This window comes from Coenobita brevimanus, chromosome 84, assembly GCF_032717465.1.
Source record: "Coenobita brevimanus isolate Jiangsu-jjx chromosome 84, ASM3271746v2, whole genome shotgun sequence".
In the NCBI taxonomy this organism is placed as follows: Eukaryota; Metazoa; Arthropoda; class Malacostraca; order Decapoda; family Coenobitidae; genus Coenobita; species Coenobita brevimanus.
In genome coordinates this window covers 17,540,132-17,559,172 of record NC_137037.1, presented here as the reverse complement: position 1 = coordinate 17,559,172, position 19,041 = coordinate 17,540,132, and the positions used below count along the sequence as shown (strand labels likewise).

The window sequence follows — 19,041 nt, the reverse complement described above, 5'->3', positions numbered from 1 at the left end:
CTAATGAGGCGACATTGATGATGGCGCCGCGTCCTCTGGCCAGCATGCCGGGCAACACCAGCTGCGTCATGGCCACCACGGACGCCACGTTGACGTTGATGTGGCTCCACGCCTCATCCTCCCTGAACTCCACAAACTTCTTGGGAGGAACGGAAACCATCCCAACGTTGTTCACTGGGGAGGCAAGGAACAGTGTGATATGTTTCTAGGTGACATGGGAGGCTTTGTACCGTCTCATTCTTTGTGATTTTTTTCCATCTTACCACGAACTTCTTGGGAGAAACGAACACCATCCCAATGTTGTTCATAAGGCGGGGAGAGACGGTGAAAGGGAAATAAGTTGTTAATAAGTAATTCGTATTTTATATATGCAATTTATTCGTAGCTATTAGTGCCATAGTGAGGGGATATTGAGCTTTGAAAAAAGTGGAATTGATTATGCATTTGTTAAGAGAAGCACGTGTGTGTGTGTGTGTGTGTGTGTGTGTGTGTGTGTGTGTGTGTGTGTGTGTGTGTGTGTCTGTGTCTGTGTCTTTTACTATCTCTAAAGTCACGAAAGGATTCTCTGATCACGTGATGTTATTATATAAAAGGAAGTTGAACGGATTCTAGGCGAAAAAGATTTAAGAGGTTGCTGAAAGCGAAAGAATATAAACTCAAAAAGTAAAAAAAAAAAAATAAGATGCAGTAAATAAATTAAACAAAAGACAGAAAAACAAACAACGTTAATGAATTAGGAAGAAATGAGCTCAAAAAAATATGTAAAAAAAAAAAAATGCAGAAAATGTTTCATTGGAATGCTAGCTAACGAAGACGGGGTAGAGAATAGTGAAACAAGGAAGTAAGGAAGAAATGGGTGACGTGTATGTGAATTTGAGGTTACTGGCAAGAAGGAGCGGTTTTACTGAAGGTAATGAATGTACGTCTGTTTGTGTGTCAACTCTCTTAAACCGGATTACCTAATTTTTTCATTTCATTCTTGCTGCCCTCAGACCGTTTATGGGGACGGGTTATCAGCAATCTCAGTTAACCCCTTCATAACCCCATGTCTTTCCCCAAACTGCATAAAACCGCTTGAAGGTGGGAAAAAATGCTTCTTGGAGTGAAAAGGATAAAGCAAAGGGTGACACAGGATAATGTTTATGTTTGATAGTGTAGGGTGTTTTAAAAAAATTTGTAGTTTTCTTCAGAGATGTCGCAGCGCCATTTCCCCAGCGATTAATTTACACATTGTACTTTTAAAAGTCTCTTACTATTGGTAGTGATCCAAGTCGAAATGAAAGACAGATACATTATATACAAGAAAACAGCAAGATGGAATATGGAACAAAAATCGCTAAGGAACAGGCGCTCAAACACTACGAATTCTCCTTTGCCAACAAGTCCTTGGCCTCACCCAGGATGCCGATGTTCTTGCCCTCCACGTGGCGGGCGATATCCTGGTAAATAACTCTGCCGTGGCTGAAGTCCACCTGTACAATCTCCGTCTCCACACCTGGCCACTCTTCCCCTGGTGAAGTGGTGAAATATTTCAAAATAAAAATCTTCGCTATTTACTCGGGTTTTCATACAGTGTAGACTTTTTTTTGTACGTGACACACTGTGTGTGTGTATGTAAGTGTGTGTGTGTGTGTGTGTGTGTGTGTGTGTGTGTGTGTGTGTGTGTGTGTGTGTGTGTGTGTGTGTGTGTGCGCGCGCGCGTTTGTTTTAGCAAGAAAATACGATATAAAGCTTAATGAACTTACTGCCAGTCACATACACTGAAAGCCACTGGAAATCCTGTAACTATAGTCGCGCCACACGTGTCTGAGGTTGTCATTATCGTACCCTGGCAACCATCCATTCAAAAGTGCGTCCGAGTTCTTATCACATTCTACATGAATCATATCATTATGCACGGATATAATATACTGTACATGAATATTATTATACACGAACATATATACACGAATCACTTGTGTCCCATGTTATACACGAAATCAGACGCACGCTTGAAAGCCAGGTTGCCAGGGTACGATAATAACCTCAGAGTCGCGCGCCAGGACTATAGGAGCAGAAAAGATAGTGTAACATACATTATTTTCAGCATTTTCTGTTAGTTATTCAGTCAAGCAGAGAATATTTCAGGACCTATTGATGAGTTGCTTCGCACTATTGAGTTTGTGGATGTTACACACACACACACACACACACACACACACACACACACACACACACACTTACAAATAAGCTGTTTGACGTTGTTCAGTTTGTGGGTGTTACACACACACACACACACACACACACACACACACACACACACACACTCACTGATAAGCTGTTTGACGTTGTTCAGTTTGTCTTTGTTGCGAGCGATAAGGAGGATATTCATGCCCCGTTGTGCCAGCTGCCTCGCGTACTCCTTCCCGATGCCGTCCGTGCACCCCGTCACCACTGTACATACAAAGAGTAATGTAAGGAATAAGGTACTAACGACATATTGATAAGCATTTTCAAGTTCTCATCATATGTGTAGAAGTAATTAGAGGTCATACACACACTAAAGGCTTTACAACAAATAAACACTATTCTGTTTCCCCCTATCACAGTGAAACTTGGTGTTGAGAAAGGGTCGAGGAGAGAGTGACTGGCTCATTCCCTTCCATTGCTGTCATGAGAGTAAGCAGGTCTCGTTCCTTTTTGCAATGTGTGGTCTGTGTTACGTGAATCCCACCTCACATCAGCAAATTAAATGTAACAATTGTCCTGCTAGGAAACTGCATGCCTCTGTGTTCTGATGGAAAGACTTCACAGTGTAGAAAGGGCAAATGAGTGACTAAGATAAAATGCCAAAAAAAAAAAAGCTTAAATGAACAGAGTAGACCTAGTAACTTCTTTTATCGTCTTCCTTCATCTCTCTCTCTCTCTCTCTCTCTCTCTCTCTCTCTCGCTTTCCCGACACGCAGCACCTGTTCGACTACACACTATCAAATTGAAGGATAACGGTTATTCTAGAATTCTTCGGCCTGCTTACGAACTCAGTCTTTAAAACGCAATTCCTTTTCATTGGAAAAATGGAAAATTTTACTGATTCTTTCTTTCTGCATAAAGGTTAAGTGTTGCATGTTCGGATGACGTAATTCATCATATCGACTTTATATGGCACAGTGTTTTAGTATATTCTTCAATTTTACTTATAACTGATCACAGCAGCATTGAGTTATATTGATCTTGTCAATAGTATAATTGTTATTATGAGTTATATTGTTCTTGTCAATAGTATAATTGTTATTATTATTATTATTATTATTATTATCATTGTTGTTGTTGTTGTTCTTGTTGTTGTTATTATTGTTATTGTCATTATTATCATTCCTTACGAAGAGGTAAATTGCTCGTATTCGCTCAATTTCAAAGCTATGGCCATCATACTTGTCCATCTGAGTCCCCTAGGTAGTGGCTATATATGACTCAGTATCATCCAGTTCCCAGTACTTGTTTTTCTGTTACATTCATAATCCCTTAAAAATAATGTATTCGTGGATTTTCAGAAACTGCTAAAGGTACAGACTTGAAATGTTTGTGGAAATAGCCAAGATCGGGGAGCAGGTCTGAAAAGACTCTGGGCCCATTTAGGCAAGTAGTTTCTGAGAATCTCCGGAGGTTCATCGATAGTAGTTTGGGCTCCGCCATTTTTGCTATGAGAGGATTTTGTTGTTCTCTCTTTCACCCAATGCGTTTCTTACTCTTCTAGGAAGGCCCAACTACACCAGCTGTTCACTTCGAAGTGCTCACCATATAAAGGGCGTTGAAATCACCAATTCCAGCCATAACTTGTCAGGTGGTGAGTTACTGAAATTGCCAATGGCTATTTCCATATCCTAGTTATCCATCCATCCATCCATCATCCAATCTTATTATTATTATTATTATTATTATTATTACATGCTGAGCAGGACCCACCTGCCCATTTGCCACCATACTTGATAGGCAAGTTGTCGTTGCTCAGCCGCGCCAACACAAACTTTCGCAGCGCCGCCACGACGTCCAGCACGATGTACAGCACCCACCTGGCCACCCACACCAGCCCAAGGAAGGTGAGAACATCTTGAAGCTCCATACTTGCCGAGGACACTGACGCTGCACCACAACTGACCGTCCACCAGTCTGTGCACTCAGTGACTGACGCAATATCCTTGCATCTAAGCATGACAAGGCAAGAAGGACCGCCCACAACAATCATGAGCTTATCTGAGCTGTAACTTGATCTTTCTCCACACACTTCTTACATATATGTGTGATTTGGTAGTTTATATGATTCTACCTATGTACTTATGTATCTCTCTGTGTACACACACACACACACACACACACACACACACACACACACACACACACACACACTTGTATAAATCACTGCGTCACTTTATATGTCTATCTTACTACAGCTACAAAGGGAATTGAAACTCATATTATTCCTGTTTCTGATAATTAGCCAGAGAGTCAGACATGGCTTCTTCTAACGGGGTAAGAAAATCGACCCCTTTAAAAAAAATAAAAAAATAAAACTATGAACTATGATAGATAATAGTTTTTAGCAGGGTGCGCTAACAATTATGATAGTGGACTAAAACTGTGCTAGAAAATAATCAAATATTTAGGACACAAAAATAATAAAATATTAGCAACAAAGGATAGGCATGTTATTAAACAGCGTCAAATGCATAAACTGAATCTTATGAACCCCCAAACCTTGAGAAACACATTAATGCATTGATGTTGGCACACATCCAGCCACCCAGTCCCTCACACACACACACACACACACACACACACACACACACACACACACACACACACACACACACAATGTTATCTTTTACCCTATGGCACAACCAACCATTTTTTATCTGATTGCAAATAGGCACAACATAAAAAATGTTAAAACTGATGGACATAAAAAAGAAGCCTATTGAAAATAATGCTGTATTTTGTGTGGGAGTGAGAAAGTAATTACAATGAAATCTGTATTTAGGATGCAAAGAAAAAAAGTTACACCATATATAAAAACTAACTATACTTATCTTACTATAACTTGGCCTAAAACTGATATCTATCCATCTTAAATGGTCAGCTGTAAAAAGAGATTAGCACTAGAATACTGTATGATGCCAGTCACGAAGAAACTCTGTGAAAATGGATGAAAAGCCATGGTAGCCTAATATCTTCCGCTCTTCTCTCAAATCAAGCGAAACAAGCAGAAAGAAAATGAGGAAAATTTGGCCAAGTTAATGTAATAAGCGTATAGGAAAAAAAAAAATTGTACTTACAGTAAAAAGTGATTTTTGTTGCAAACACGAATAATTGTCTCGAATAACTGTTGTGTAAAAAATAAAAAATCAATTTAAGATTCACCTTAGATATGAAAATTCAGTTCGGTTATATGAAGATCCCATCCGTGTCTCCCGATAAGAGATGTAGTGGACCGCAGGGGAAGGGTAACTTTAGCCTGCAGTCCACCGGGTTCACGTTCAAAGGAGCCTGTGGCCACAATATAAAAAGCAGCAGCAAAAACAACAACAAAAACATTAACAGTAACTAGAACAATAAGCAGTAATTTTGATGACAGTGCTGTTGCTGTTTGTTGCTCTTTTTCAGCATGTAGTAGAGGTAATAGGTGCTGCTTTTGCTTGTCGCCCTTTTTCAGTAGGTAGTAGTGGTGACAGAGTGCTACTGTTGCTTGTTGTTCTTCTTCAGTAGATAGCAGAGGTAACAGCGTGCTACTGCTGCTCGTTGCTCTTCTTCGGTAGATAACAGAGGTAACAGAGTGCTACTGCTGCTCGTTGCTCTTCTTCGGTAGATAACAGAGGTATCAGAGTGCTACTGCTGCTTGTTGCACTTCTTCAGTATGACGCAATGCCACAAGTCCGCCATCCACATCGTAGCCATCGTTGGAAGAGATAGTTCACGACAAATGCCTAAAGAAGAGTATTATCTGTCTTCATTGACACTTTCTAAATCGTGTGTTATATACATACAATTATACGGAAAAGGTAAGAATACATTGCAATCATATTTAGTGGTGTGCTTACGGAAAACACTAAGAATTTGGTTGCTTTATCCATCTGCATATATTACGCTGTTTTTCGTTTACCTTAACATGGTACAGATTTTCGCCCATTTTCAGCTTATTTTACTCAGTGACAGTAAAAGGCAATACTAGTGCTCTGTATCCTTTCCACAAGACTTCTTCGTGACTAGAATCACATTCTAGTGCTAATCTATTGCTACAACTCAGCATTCAAGATTGAGAGATGACAATTTTAGGCCAAGATAAAGTGAAAAGAGTACAGAAAGTTACCAGGATGCCGTGTGGCCAGAAACCGGTGGTACGTCCAGCGTGGTCAAGGGTGGGCAGGGCACTGGACACAAACGGCTAGGTGGATGGAACTTGCAAGTATGTGGGGGACATCAAACTCTACAGCTCTATGTTTTCATCTGAGGGATCTGGGCCACTCTCACAACTTAAATTCAGAAGCTGTGGTTAAATGAAAGGTGATGATAGTTATGAGTTCAGAGGCACAAATTATCTCTCCCTCATGCCAGAATATCAACTAGTCCAAAGAATCCCACCATCTCATACTACAACAACCCTGTGTCCCCGAGTTAATACATCAACTTAAAGCTTTCTTTCCGTCTTTTATCTTAGAATAATCACTGTGAGAAGGGACCATCTAGAGGGGCATCAGTATCATCACCAAGCACCCGCTATTCATGTATATCTGTCAGTCTATCTATCTATCTATCTATTTATCTTTCTAACTATATATGTAACATCTGGAGGGCCGTCAGCATCGTCAACGAAAACTTGCATTTTAAATATTTGTTTTTGAAATAAGTAACACCTGCAGGACTGATCTCTGATGACGATATTTCTTTTAGCATAAGCTGAGTCAAGATTTCATCCTAATATTTTACATATATGTCACTCTCGTGTATCTTTTTATTCATTCACTATTATTTTGCAATTGCACATCTTTCTTTAAAAACAAGTCTGGAACCTAACAACTTTATGAGACTCTTCAAAAGATTGGATATAATGTTATGCCAAAAGACGGCAAATATTTTCAGCTGAGAACGTTAGTGGACTCAAACGTTTCATTTAAACTGTTTACTGAACCCACCTTTAATTCGCCGATTTCTTCCCCCTTTTTTTTTTTTTAATACATTCAGGATGGCTTTCAATATTTTCCTGCGTGAGTATTATTGATTAATATAATTTATTAGCAGAGAATGATCCATACTACATACGAGTAACGAAGAGAGGATTAGATGATGACCCTCTGGTTTTGGATGTGTAGTGAGAGAAGTTGGTCATGTTAGTTGAGATGTATGACGGCCTGATGGTCCGCACGGTGATGCCAGTACCTCTACATTCCACGGACAAGGACTCGGAGAAAAAGTCCACGAACACCTAAAGAGAAAAAAAAAATATAAACGAAAGATGAAACAGTTATAAACACAGCTTGTAGATACTGTCCTTTTACGTTACATTTTGCAACTAAATCCTACTGATATTCCTAGTTTGTGTTGCATGTTGCATAAATGAGCGGAGCAGTATAAGAAAAGCTGAATTGTCTTCTTGACCCCACCTTGGACGCGGAACAGATTCCAAGATACGGCCCTGGACAGGAAGAGGTAACGAAGGCAATGTTGATATGGACCCCTGCCCCCTGGCCACCATCTTGGCCAACACCAGCCGTGTCATGGCCACCGCCGACGCCACATTGATATTGTCGTGATTCAATATATCCTCTTTACTCGCATCCATGAAGTTTTTGGGTGGATAAAGAACAACACCGACACTGTTCACTGCAACAGAAGAGAGTAATATTGGTGGCTATGGATGCCAGTGTGAGGCCTTGAAGTAATGAGTGAGTTGTAAGGAAAGTCTGCAATTGAAAGACTAAGTATAACCGACCAGAAATAAAACTATGAATGTTGGTATAAAATACAAACAAAACAGTGTGTTACTAATGTTAGAATTCAGTAGACTGCATTACAGTAGAAATAGTTATCCAGAATGCCAATATCTTTCCCCGTAAGGTGGGCAGCGATCTTCGGGTACACGTCTCTGCCGTGGCTGAAGTCCACCTGTAAAATCTCAGTCTCCACACCTGGCGACTGTTCCTCTAGTGGAAAATAACATGTCAGAGCAGATGAGGATCCAGGGAAAGGTTGATGGGGCTTCGTCTTACTACGCCATTGGAAGAGAGGCATTAATAGCTTTCAGTTTAGCTAAAAAGATATTCTATTCAAATTAAGTTCCATTTGATCTTTCGCCATGGCTGATGATTTAGGTCTCATGCTTTATTACCAGTTGACTTTGTGAAAACACTTCCTTGTTTACCCAGCTAACAATGCACTGCTTGGTAGAATACTCATTTCATAGCTACAGGTGCTGTGAGATTCACCCAATCAAGTTTTTCTTGTTGCTTAACCTTGGTCTGTCTGGACGAGCAGACCCGATGACCATAAGTAGGTAACTGCTTTTGGGGAGCCGTCTTAGGGATATAGCACACACAAACACACAACACACACACACACACACACACACACACACACACACACACACAAATAGCTACTCACTAATGAGCTAACTGACGTTGTAGAGTCTGTTGATGTTGCGAGCGATGAAGAAGATGTTCATGCCTCGCCTGGCCAGCTGCCTAGCGTATTCCTTCCTGATGCCGTCCGTGCACCCCGTCACCACTGTACACACACCGAATAGGGCATAGGAGGCTTCTTTGCACCTCTTCCTTAGCGATTTACTTTGCATATTACACCTTTTCATTTTCTCCCCTGACGAGGCTTCGTAGCTCCATTTCCTTAGCCTTTTATTTAACATATTGTTCCTTAATTATTATCTTGCGTGTCACTTGTGTGGCTTTTATCTGAATTATATGCATCGACAACTGACGAGAAAACACAGCGCATATGTAGAGTAAATCGTAAAGGAAGAAGTGCTACGAAACCTCGTCACCACTAATCACACACAACAGTTTGAAAAATGGCAGTACACTGCCACAAAAGGGAAAGACATATCATCACGCTACAGCAGTTTAAATACATCAGGAGAATATCAGTGAAGGTTAGTAAACATTAATATGCTCATCAGTATAAAGAAGAATACAACCTTTTGACCTAGCTTCATTACAATGCTGTTCTCCTGAGTTCGAGGTCGAGAGAGAGTGCACCAAAAGAGGGTCGAGTCTACATGGACCCGAGAGCTAGTGAAGATATGATAGGAGAATGAGGCAGCCGTGGGAGCGTTAGCACCACACGTCTTGCAGGGCTTGTCAGCAGCCCAAAGTCTACTGAGTATTCTCATTAGGCCTTGAGTACCACAGGCAAATGCGAGGGACGGCCACATTACATCCTAGGATGAGGGTGGGTGATTGTTGTAGGTATATTTCACTCCACGTTACCTATCATAGTGATGGATGGTGACGCTGGTAGGACGTTCAGCATCAGTATGCCCACCTCCTGAAGGAATCTCTGGACAGCTGCTTTGAACACAAGAATACGAATAAGAGGGAGAGGGAGGTTGCAGGCAAGGACATCAACTTGGATATATAAGATATGACCAACATGGACTGGAATCCAGCCTTATTAAAATAAAATAAAGTTGTACCACAACACGACTGGCTCAACAGAAAACTGGTGTGAAGCTACACTACAAGAGTGTGACTGAATCTATCACATGACTAATCTAAAGCTTAGAGTGATGAGAGTGCAGGGGCTTGCACTGAATGGTGAAGAAAGAATTTTAACGGTGAAATGTGGATTCACATCTACTAGCGTACCTCGACATGGCGGGAGTTTGGTCTTCAATTATCAGATGCATGATTCCCTCGTTACCTCTTGCGATGTCACCTGGAGATGGAAGATTTACTGATTCGTCCCGGAATTTGGCTGATGTTGATCAGGATTCTACTATCAGGCATCTCAACTGACTTAACTGAAGAGTATGTGTCTAGGTCCTGTACACCAAGCAACGAACCCACTTCTCCGTAGCAAACATTCCCAAACACTTCTGCTGAGACCATGGATACTCCCTGAAAGTTGTTCTTTTGTGCCGTCACAGGTCATTTCCTCTCTCGCTTTGAGTCTAAGGATTTGTGTGTTGTCATTCTCGTATAGAAAAAAAGAATGAAGATTTTTTTATTTCTCGCAATAAGTTTGGATGATGTTAGGCTGTGAATCATTCCACTTGTTCAAAATTCTCTTTCTTGGCACAGTCTTATGAACAGACTGGAGGCATTTTCGGAGTAGCTTCTAGATCGACGTGGAACACAACTATTTCCAAATATTCTCCATCATCGCTCAATGGCACTTCAGCGTTTTGGTATAGGATCCACCTTTACCATACTTATCCACTCCTCAGACGATTCTAAATTTTCTTGATGGATATGTAGTTTCTCTCTAGCTCGCTTTTGACACCAGAATGCAAAGTGATCACTGTCATTTCATTCACTGCAAGTCTATCCTTAGGCGGAGCATAATATCTTTTGTGAGTGGATACAGTTACAAAAAAAGTATCTTCTATGATTTCAGCTTTGTGCCTCTGGATTAAGCACTGGTTACTTTCAAATGTCTCTCTCAAGAATTCAATGTCCAGCCTAAGTTTCTACGTTCCCTGCTGCCCTGGACTAATGTACGCAAAGGTCAAAGGTTAATTTCCTAATTTTAAGGAGTTCCCGCCAAGCATCACGAGTCTCTTATGAAAACAATAACTCTGTCTGAAAGCACAGACTCCAAACACTGATCACAGAAGCTGCACATCCTCACCCAAGCACAAGATCTCTGTAAGAATCCTCAGAACTTTATATTTCCTCTTGAAGGCGACGATTAAAGATGTCTCATGTAAGCCTATTTTTTTTCCTCTCCAAGATCATGTGATTTGTGCTCGACTCTATCCATCCATCTATCTATCTATCTATCTGTCTTTTCATCTATCCTTATCTGTCCATCTATCTGTCTATCTGTCTATCAAGGAACGCAATTAGCAACCAGGTAGAGGGGTCAGTCTTTCTTAATTTCCCATTATATACTGTACTTCGCTAATGATAGAAAAAAAAAAAAAAAAAGGAGTTTGTTTTTCACGTTTCCGATCTCAGGTTAACCGCTTCAGTATGATCACTTAATTATTTTGTAGTATATTCTCCGCCATTTCAGACGATTTAAGTCAAGTTAGGAAGGAACTCTAGCGTCTGAGAGGTTGATGAAAGGTGAATCTAATCCCTCAAATTTTAGGTATAAGCTAGATACACTGACTGCACGTAAGCAGTAAAAAAAAAAAAAAAAAAAAAAAACAGTGAATCGAGGAGGCAAAAAAAAAAAAAAAAAAGAAAATAAAAGAAAAAAAGAAAAAAGTGTCACTGTGTCAAAGGTAAGTTCACAATCTCACCTGCCCACTTGCCGCCGTACTTAAAATCGCCAAGTTATCGTTGCTCAGCCGCGCCCACACGAACTTGCGCACCGCCACCACGACGTCCAGGACAATGTTTTTTTTTTTTTTTATGCGAGGAAGAAGGAACCAAAGGCCATGAGCCCGCAGTAACAGTTCCCTGCAAGAAAAAAACGTAATACAATAGAGAGGCAAATTCAAGATCCAATGATTTTGAGATGCCTGGACACACCGCGTTTGAAAGACTGGAGATCATAGGGAGCAGGAAATACAGACAGAGGGAGACAGTTCCAGAGCTGATCTGTTGCATAAATGAAAGACTGGGAGTAACGGTTAACTCTTGCATTAGAGAGTTGGACAGAAAAGGGATGAGAGTTTGCTGCAAGACGGGTGCTACGCGCCCGTCGTGGAGGTGGAGGAATGCAAGCAGACAGTTCAGAGGAGCAGTGACCATTAAAGTAGCGATAGAAAAGAGATAAAGATGCAACAGTGCGGCGAAGAGACAGAGGTTGAAGGGAGTCAGTAAGAGGAGGAGAGTTAATGAGACGAAAAGCCTTTGACTCCACCCTATTGAGAAGAGCTGTATGTGGGGAGCCTCCTCACACATGAGAGTTGTACTCCACACAGGGGCGGATAAAACCCCTGTATAGAGTCAACAATTGTGCAGAGGTAAAGAAAGAGCGGAGTCAGCTTAGCACACCCAATCTCTTGGAAGCAGATTTTACAAGAGATGTAATATGATCTTTCCAAGATAAGTCCCGAGTAAATGAAACCCCAAGCATGTTCAAGGATGATGCAGGATTAAGCTGAATATTATTAAACATTAGTGGGTATACCTGTGGAAGGTTTTGTCGGGTTGATAGGTGTAAGAACTGAGTCTTAGGTGCATTAAAAACAACCATATTATTTTTACCCCAGTCAGAGATACGAGCCAAGTCAGACATTAGGTGTGCCATAGCCTCATCCCTTGTTTGTTGAAGTAACTGTTGAGATGGGCGTTGCGGGAACCGAATGGAAAGGTGAAGGGTGGAGTCATCAGTGTATGAATGGATAGGGTTAGATGTACAGCTTAGAAGATCATTGATGAATAAAGGGAAGAGAGTTGGTGATAGGACAGAGCCCTGAGGAACACCACTGTTGATAGATCTAGGAGAAGAACGATGGCCGTCTACAACAGCGGCTATAGAACGACCAGAAAGGAAGCTAGCGATGGAGGCACAGATAGAAGGATAGAAACCGTAGGAGGGCAGTTTGGAAATTAAAAATTTATGCCAGACTCGATCGAAAGCCTTTGAGATGTCAAGTGCAATGGCAAAGCTTTCGCCAAAGTCCCGAAAGAAGGATGACCAGGAGTCTGAAAGGTAGGTGAGAAGATCGCCAGTGGAGCGTCCCTGACGGAACCCGTACTGACGATCGGAAAGAAGGTTGTGATAGGAAAGATGCCTTAAAATTTTTCTACTGATAATTGACTCGAAAGCTTTTGAAATACAGGACGTTAAAGCAATTGGACGATAGTTGGAGGGTTGGGAGTGGTCACCCTTCTTTGGGACTGGCTGAATGAGAGCAAACTTCCAGGAAGAAGGAAAGGTACAAGTTGACAGACAAAGGCGAAAGAGTTTGCCTAGGCAGGGTGTAAGCACAGAAGCACAGTTCTTGAGAACAACAGGAGGGACCCCATTAGGCCCATATGCCTTGTTAGTACTGAGGCCAGTGATAGCAGAAAATACATCAGCTGAAGAAATTTTAATGTCAGCCATGAGGAAGTCAGAGGGGGGAAGTGATGGAGGAACAGCACCAGAATCGTCTAAGGTGGAATTGGAGGAGAAAGTCTGTGCGAAGAGATCTGCTTTATCAGTAGAAGAAATAGCTACAGAACCATCAGAGTAGAAAAGAGGAGGGAAGGATAATGAGGTAAAGTTGTTAGAAAGATTTTTGGCAAGGTGCCAGAAGCAGCAGGAAGAATTCTAGTTGGAGAGTTGAGAGCATTTAGTATGGATGAAATTATTTTTAGTAGGGCGAAGAACAGACTTAGCACGATTCCGGGCAGAAACGTAAAGATGATGTGATTCAGGGGTGGGTTGGCTCTGATACCTTTTGTATGCCCTGTCCTTGTTGCGGACAGCATTAGAACAAGCGTGATTAAACGAAGGCTTTCTTGCGTTAGTCAAAGGATATGAGAAAGGAATGTATGCTTCCATGCCCGAGAGAATAACCTCCGTAATGAGCAAGGCACACTCAGATGCCTCCCGGCCATGGAAGCAATAATCATTCAAGGGAAAATCAAAGAAGTACTGCCTAACGGCCTCCCAGTCCGCGGCTCCAAAATGCCACAGACGACATTTCCCTGGAGGGTCCACAGGCCGTACCGGAGTGATTGGACAGGTTAAGGTAATAAGGTTGTGATCGGAGAAGCCCAACGGAGAGAAAAGATTAACAGAGTAAGCAGAAGGATTAGTTGTGAGGAAGAGGTCAAGTATGTTGGAGCTCTCTCCAAGGCGATCAGGGATACGGGTTGGGTGCTGTACAAGCTGCTCTAGGTCATTAAAGATAGAAAAGATGTAGGCTTGCTCACCAGGTGGATCCGTAAAAGGAGAGGAGAGCCAAAGGTGGTGGTGAACATTGAAATCTCCAAGAATGGAGATTTCAGAGAAAGGAGAAATGGATAGAATGTGTTCTATCGTAGAAGTAAGATAGTCGAAGAATTTTTGATAGTCAGTAGAATTAGGGGATAAGTAAACAGCACAGATATATTTAGTCAGAGAATGACAGGAAAGCCGAAGCCAGAGTGTAGAGAATTCAGAAGAATCGAGTTCAGGAACATGAGAGCAAGATAAGTCGTTTCGTATATATACACAACAGCCACCTTTGGCTTTGAAATGAGTATAGAGAAAGTAGAAGGATACAGAAAAGGGTTTGCTGTCAGTTGCCTCAGACAGCTGAGTCTCCGTTAGAAAAAGAAGGTGAGGTTTAGAGGAGGAGAGGTGGTGCTCAACAGAGCCAAAGTTAGAGGAAAGGACGTGAATGTTGCAGAAATGAAGAAGAAGAGAGTCAGACAGTGGTTCCATGCATCTCGAGTCATCACCGGGAGAGGGGCGGATGTACAGTGGATGTACAGCACCAACCTGGCCACCCACACACCAGCCCGAGGAAGGCGAGGGGATCCTTAAACCAGAGGCGCCAACTGATCGCTTTTGCCATCGGGTTTAGAAACAACATCTATCCCACGCTATATTTCAGGGACTTATCATATCCTTCTATGTTTTTGTCGGTACTCTGGAATGTTTGTAAGATTTTTTAGGGTATTTCTAGCTATATCCGAAGTTCTGTGTACCTGATGACATTCTAGTGTCTCTATGTTGCCGTTATTTAGACCCGTTTGGATGCCCCAACGTCTAGTAATGAGATTTAAATATTTCCTAGCTATTTCATGATCTTTTTACATCATCCAGCGTCTCTTTTATCTACTCTACCTGAAACTCCATTCGGCCGAGGAGACTGATGCACCAGGAAATCAACCCTACATCATGCTATCGGGAAATGATGCTCTGAGGCCCACTGTAGGGTCAGATTCAAATTGAAAAAGACCGCTAAACTTGCTCTCAGACACCACCAGAATGTCTCTAAATACCAAGAGCCAATAAAAAATACCTAGAAAACCTATAATGGTTTCTAGAACTTCACTAGAATTATCTACAGGTCGCTACAGTATCAATATAACTATATTAACTATCTATCTATCTATATTCCTAGGCTGCTTCCCTCAAGGAAAGGGAGGTAGCAGAGACAGGACGACACACTCCCCATTTACTCATCCATTCAAACACATTCATTCGCATCTTAGTCCCAAAGGGGAGAAGGGACAGATCCTCACTGCACCACACCACACAAGGGTCAACTGCGCAATGCAATCAGTGACATCCGCAGCAGGGCCCGACAGCAGAACTGGTTTACCCCTGCCACATCATAACAGACCCATCCCCTTACCCGCACCTGACCTGACTAGCTGATCAGACCAAATGCAGGAGAATATCCCTTCAGGGCTGCGTCATCACTTATTCATTCACAATTTCTCTCCATTTATTTCCGTCATGCACAGCCACTCTTCCTTGCTCAACAGGCATCCCTCTCGCATCCAGTGCTCTCTTCACACTGTCCATCCATCCTATTCGAGGTCTTCCTCTCAGCCTTACACCTCTCGCATCAGATCTAGTTATCTTTTTCACCAATCGCTCATTATCCATTCTCTCCATATGCCCAAACCATCGCAACACCCTCTGCTCAGCTCTACCAGCCATCTCCCGAACAACTCCAGTTCTCCTTCGCACTTCATCATTCCGCACTCGATCCATACGCGTCACTCCACACATACTCCTCAGACACCTCATCTCCATTACATTCAAACTTTTCCTCTCTGCTACACCCATATTCCATGTTTCAGCCCCATATAATGCAGTCGGTACCACAACTCCCTCATACAGCCTTCTCTTTACATCCATTCTAAGCAAAGGACATCATCGTTCCCAGCTGCTTTCCTACTTCATTTATTCTAAACTTCACTTCTTCATCTATTCTTCCATCCACAGCAATATGTGACCCTAGATATTTAAAACACTCTACCTCCTCAAGCAACTTGCCATTCAAAACTATATTCATCCCCCTACCATCTACCAACCTCGTACACTTCATCACTTTACTCTTATTCTCATTTACTTTCAATTTCCTCCTTTCACACACCCTTCCAAACTCCTCTACCAACTGTCTCAATCTCTCCTCTGAATCAGCCACCAGTGCAGTATCATCTGCAAACAGCAGCTGCTTCAGATTCCACTCTCCACCATCAACATTCACCAGACTCAGACCTCCACCTAAAACTCTTGCATTCACCTCCCTTACAACACCATCCATGTAAATATTAAACAACCACGGCGACATCACACATCCCTGTCGCAGCCCCACTCTCACGGGAAACCAGTCACTCAAAGCACTTCCCACTGTTACACATGCTCTACTACTTACATAAAAACTTTTCACCCCTTTTAGTAACCTACCATCAAGTCCACACAATCTTAAAACAGTCTACAAAGCCTCCCTATCAATTCTATCAAATGCTTTCTCTAAATCCATAAATGCCCAAAACACTTCCTTGCCTTTCGCTAAATACTTTTCACACACTTGTCTCACAGCAAACACCTGATTCACGCGTCCCCTCCCTCTCCTAAAGCCACACTGCTCCGCACCAATCACTCCCTCTGTACCCTCTCGAACTCTCATAATTAACACTCTACCATACACCTTACCTACAACACTCAACAGACTTATACCCCTAAAGCTAGTACATTCATACTTATCACCCTTGCCACAGTGGGACCACACAAGCACTTGCCCAGTCAACTGGCACCATACCTTTCACGAAGCACACATTCAACAATCTTACTAACCAGTCAACAAGAGTCACTCCACCACCCTTCAGGCATTCCACAGCACACCCATCCATACCTGCAGCTTTCCCTGTTTTCATCTCCTTTACTGCCTTCTTCACTTCCTCCTTTGTGATCAAAGAATCATTCAACTCTCCCAACACATTTATTCCTTGCACCGTTCCATCCGCCACAATCTCAGTCACCCTTTCCTCCTCTACATTTAACAATCTTTCAAAATACTCTGCCCATCTCTTCCTTACTGCATCCATCTCAATTAAGATCCTTCCAACTTCTGGTTTTACTCGTTCTTCCTTCCCAGACTCTCCCTTTCGCACCCTTTTCACCTCCTAAAACATTTTCTTATTCTGTTGAAAATTCTCTGTCAGCAGCCTACCCCACCTCTCATCTGCTGCCACTTTAGCATCACGCACAGCCCTTCTCGCCCAATTCCTCTTTTCCTTATACCTTTCATATGACATCTCATCCTTCCTCTCCAGCCACACTTCATATGCACGTCTCTTCTCAGCCACAGTCATACTTCCTTCCTCACACCACCATTCACTTCCTTTTCTTACACCACCACCCACACGTCTCACACCACACACCTCTTCTGCATGCCCCACCACAGCACTTCTTAAACAACTGCCATTCCTCCTCCACACTGCCATTTTCCCGACCTTTCGCTGCGTTCCACTCATCTTTCAATTTCTCCTGATACTCTATTTTTTTCTCTCTTTTATCCAACTCACTCACTTGCAAAACCTTCCTGCCTCACCTAACCCTCCTAGCTCTCACCCATCTCTTACCTACTCTTAACTTTCCCTCCACCAGGTAGTGGTCAGACATACCTCCACCCTCCCCTCTCAGAACTCTCATATCCAACAATCTTCCTATTACATTCCTAGACACAACCACATAGTCCATCAAAGCTCTATCAACAACCCTTCCACCCTCCTGTCTCACCCTAGTATACTTATAAATATCTTTCTTCTCAAACAGCGTATTTCCAATCACCATCTCTGGCTCAACACACATCGCTATCATTCGTTCCCCATTTTCATTTCTTCCAGGCACACCATGCATACCAACTACATCTTCAACTGCTACATTTCCCACTCTTGCATTTAGATCTCCCATCATTACCACATTCACATTCGCTCCAAAACTCTGCAGACACTCATCAATATCATTCCAGAAAGACTCCCTCTCTTCTTCATCACTTTCACTACCAGGCCCACATGCACTCACAGACACCCACAACTCACGTTCAAATTTCGCTTTCACCCACATCAGTCTCGATGACACCTCCTTCCATTCAATCACACACTGCTGTACTTCCAGACTCACTAACAAGGCCACACCTTCTCTTGCCCTTCCTCTATCAACACCTGACAATCTTCCATTCACACTTGCAAACATAGACTCACCCTTCGCTTTCATCTTCGTTTCACTCAAAGCTAACACATCCAACTTTCTTCTCACAAACATTCTCCCAGTCTCCTCCCTTTTAGCCTCAATCGTACTGCATCCACGCACATTCATAGACCCAGTCTTCAGGGTACAGGGATAACTCCATCCCCCATCCCTTTCTGTGGTCTGTCTTTTTTTAGGAACTAAAAAACAGAGGAGGGGGTCCCTAGTCCGCTCACCCCGCCCCTTTTAGTCGCCTTTTACGACACGCAGGGAATACGGTGGCAGTATTTTTCCTAACACAACCTGGCCGCAGAGTAGTAGTACCACACCATAGTGCGGCGTAAATAATGTTCGCTAAATGGATGTGAAAGTTTCAATGTCTAGCAGAAGAAAACGTTTAACTGGAAACTATGCCAGTGATGCTACGGCACTTTGTACACACACACACACACACACACACACACACACACACAAAGCTTTACCACGAAAATCAGTGAATATTACCATAGATTAAAACTCTATTTTCACACACTACTTGGAGCTTCATGAATGATCGAAATGAAAATCTGATTAATTGGAGGGTGCTCTTTCGAGTTGTTTTTTCCTCTTTTTGTATTCCCTCTCAGTCAAAACAACATTATTCCATTCTGTATTATTTTCCATGGTCATCTGTGAATTAATTCCTGGAAATAAAGGAAACCTGGATGGAGGTGAGGAGACGGATGGAGACTGCTGAGGAGAGAAAAAAGCAGGAAGAAA

At 42.3% G+C, this 19,041-nt stretch overlaps 1 protein-coding gene across 1 annotated transcript in view; it reads right to left on the bottom strand.

Moving 5' to 3' along the window:
- LOC145410084 (uncharacterized) overlaps positions 1-14,647 on the bottom strand; it is a 36,418-nt gene extending 21,771 nt beyond the window's left edge. The window contains exons 1-8 of the mRNA XM_080280292.1: positions 14,572-14,647; positions 8,641-8,751; positions 8,043-8,171; positions 7,632-7,851; positions 3,943-4,181; positions 2,311-2,433; positions 1,397-1,510; positions 1-174 (exon numbers count right to left, since the gene is read on the bottom strand). The exon at positions 1-174 is cut by the window's left edge and continues 47 nt beyond it. Coding sequence (XP_080136418.1) covers positions 1-174; positions 1,397-1,510; positions 2,311-2,433; positions 3,943-4,181; positions 7,632-7,851; positions 8,043-8,171; positions 8,641-8,751; positions 14,572-14,647 — 1,186 coding nt within the window. The remainder of the gene's footprint in view (positions 175-1,396; positions 1,511-2,310; positions 2,434-3,942; positions 4,182-7,631; positions 7,852-8,042; positions 8,172-8,640; positions 8,752-14,571) is intronic.
- Between the last annotated feature and the right edge of the window lie 4,394 nt (positions 14,648-19,041).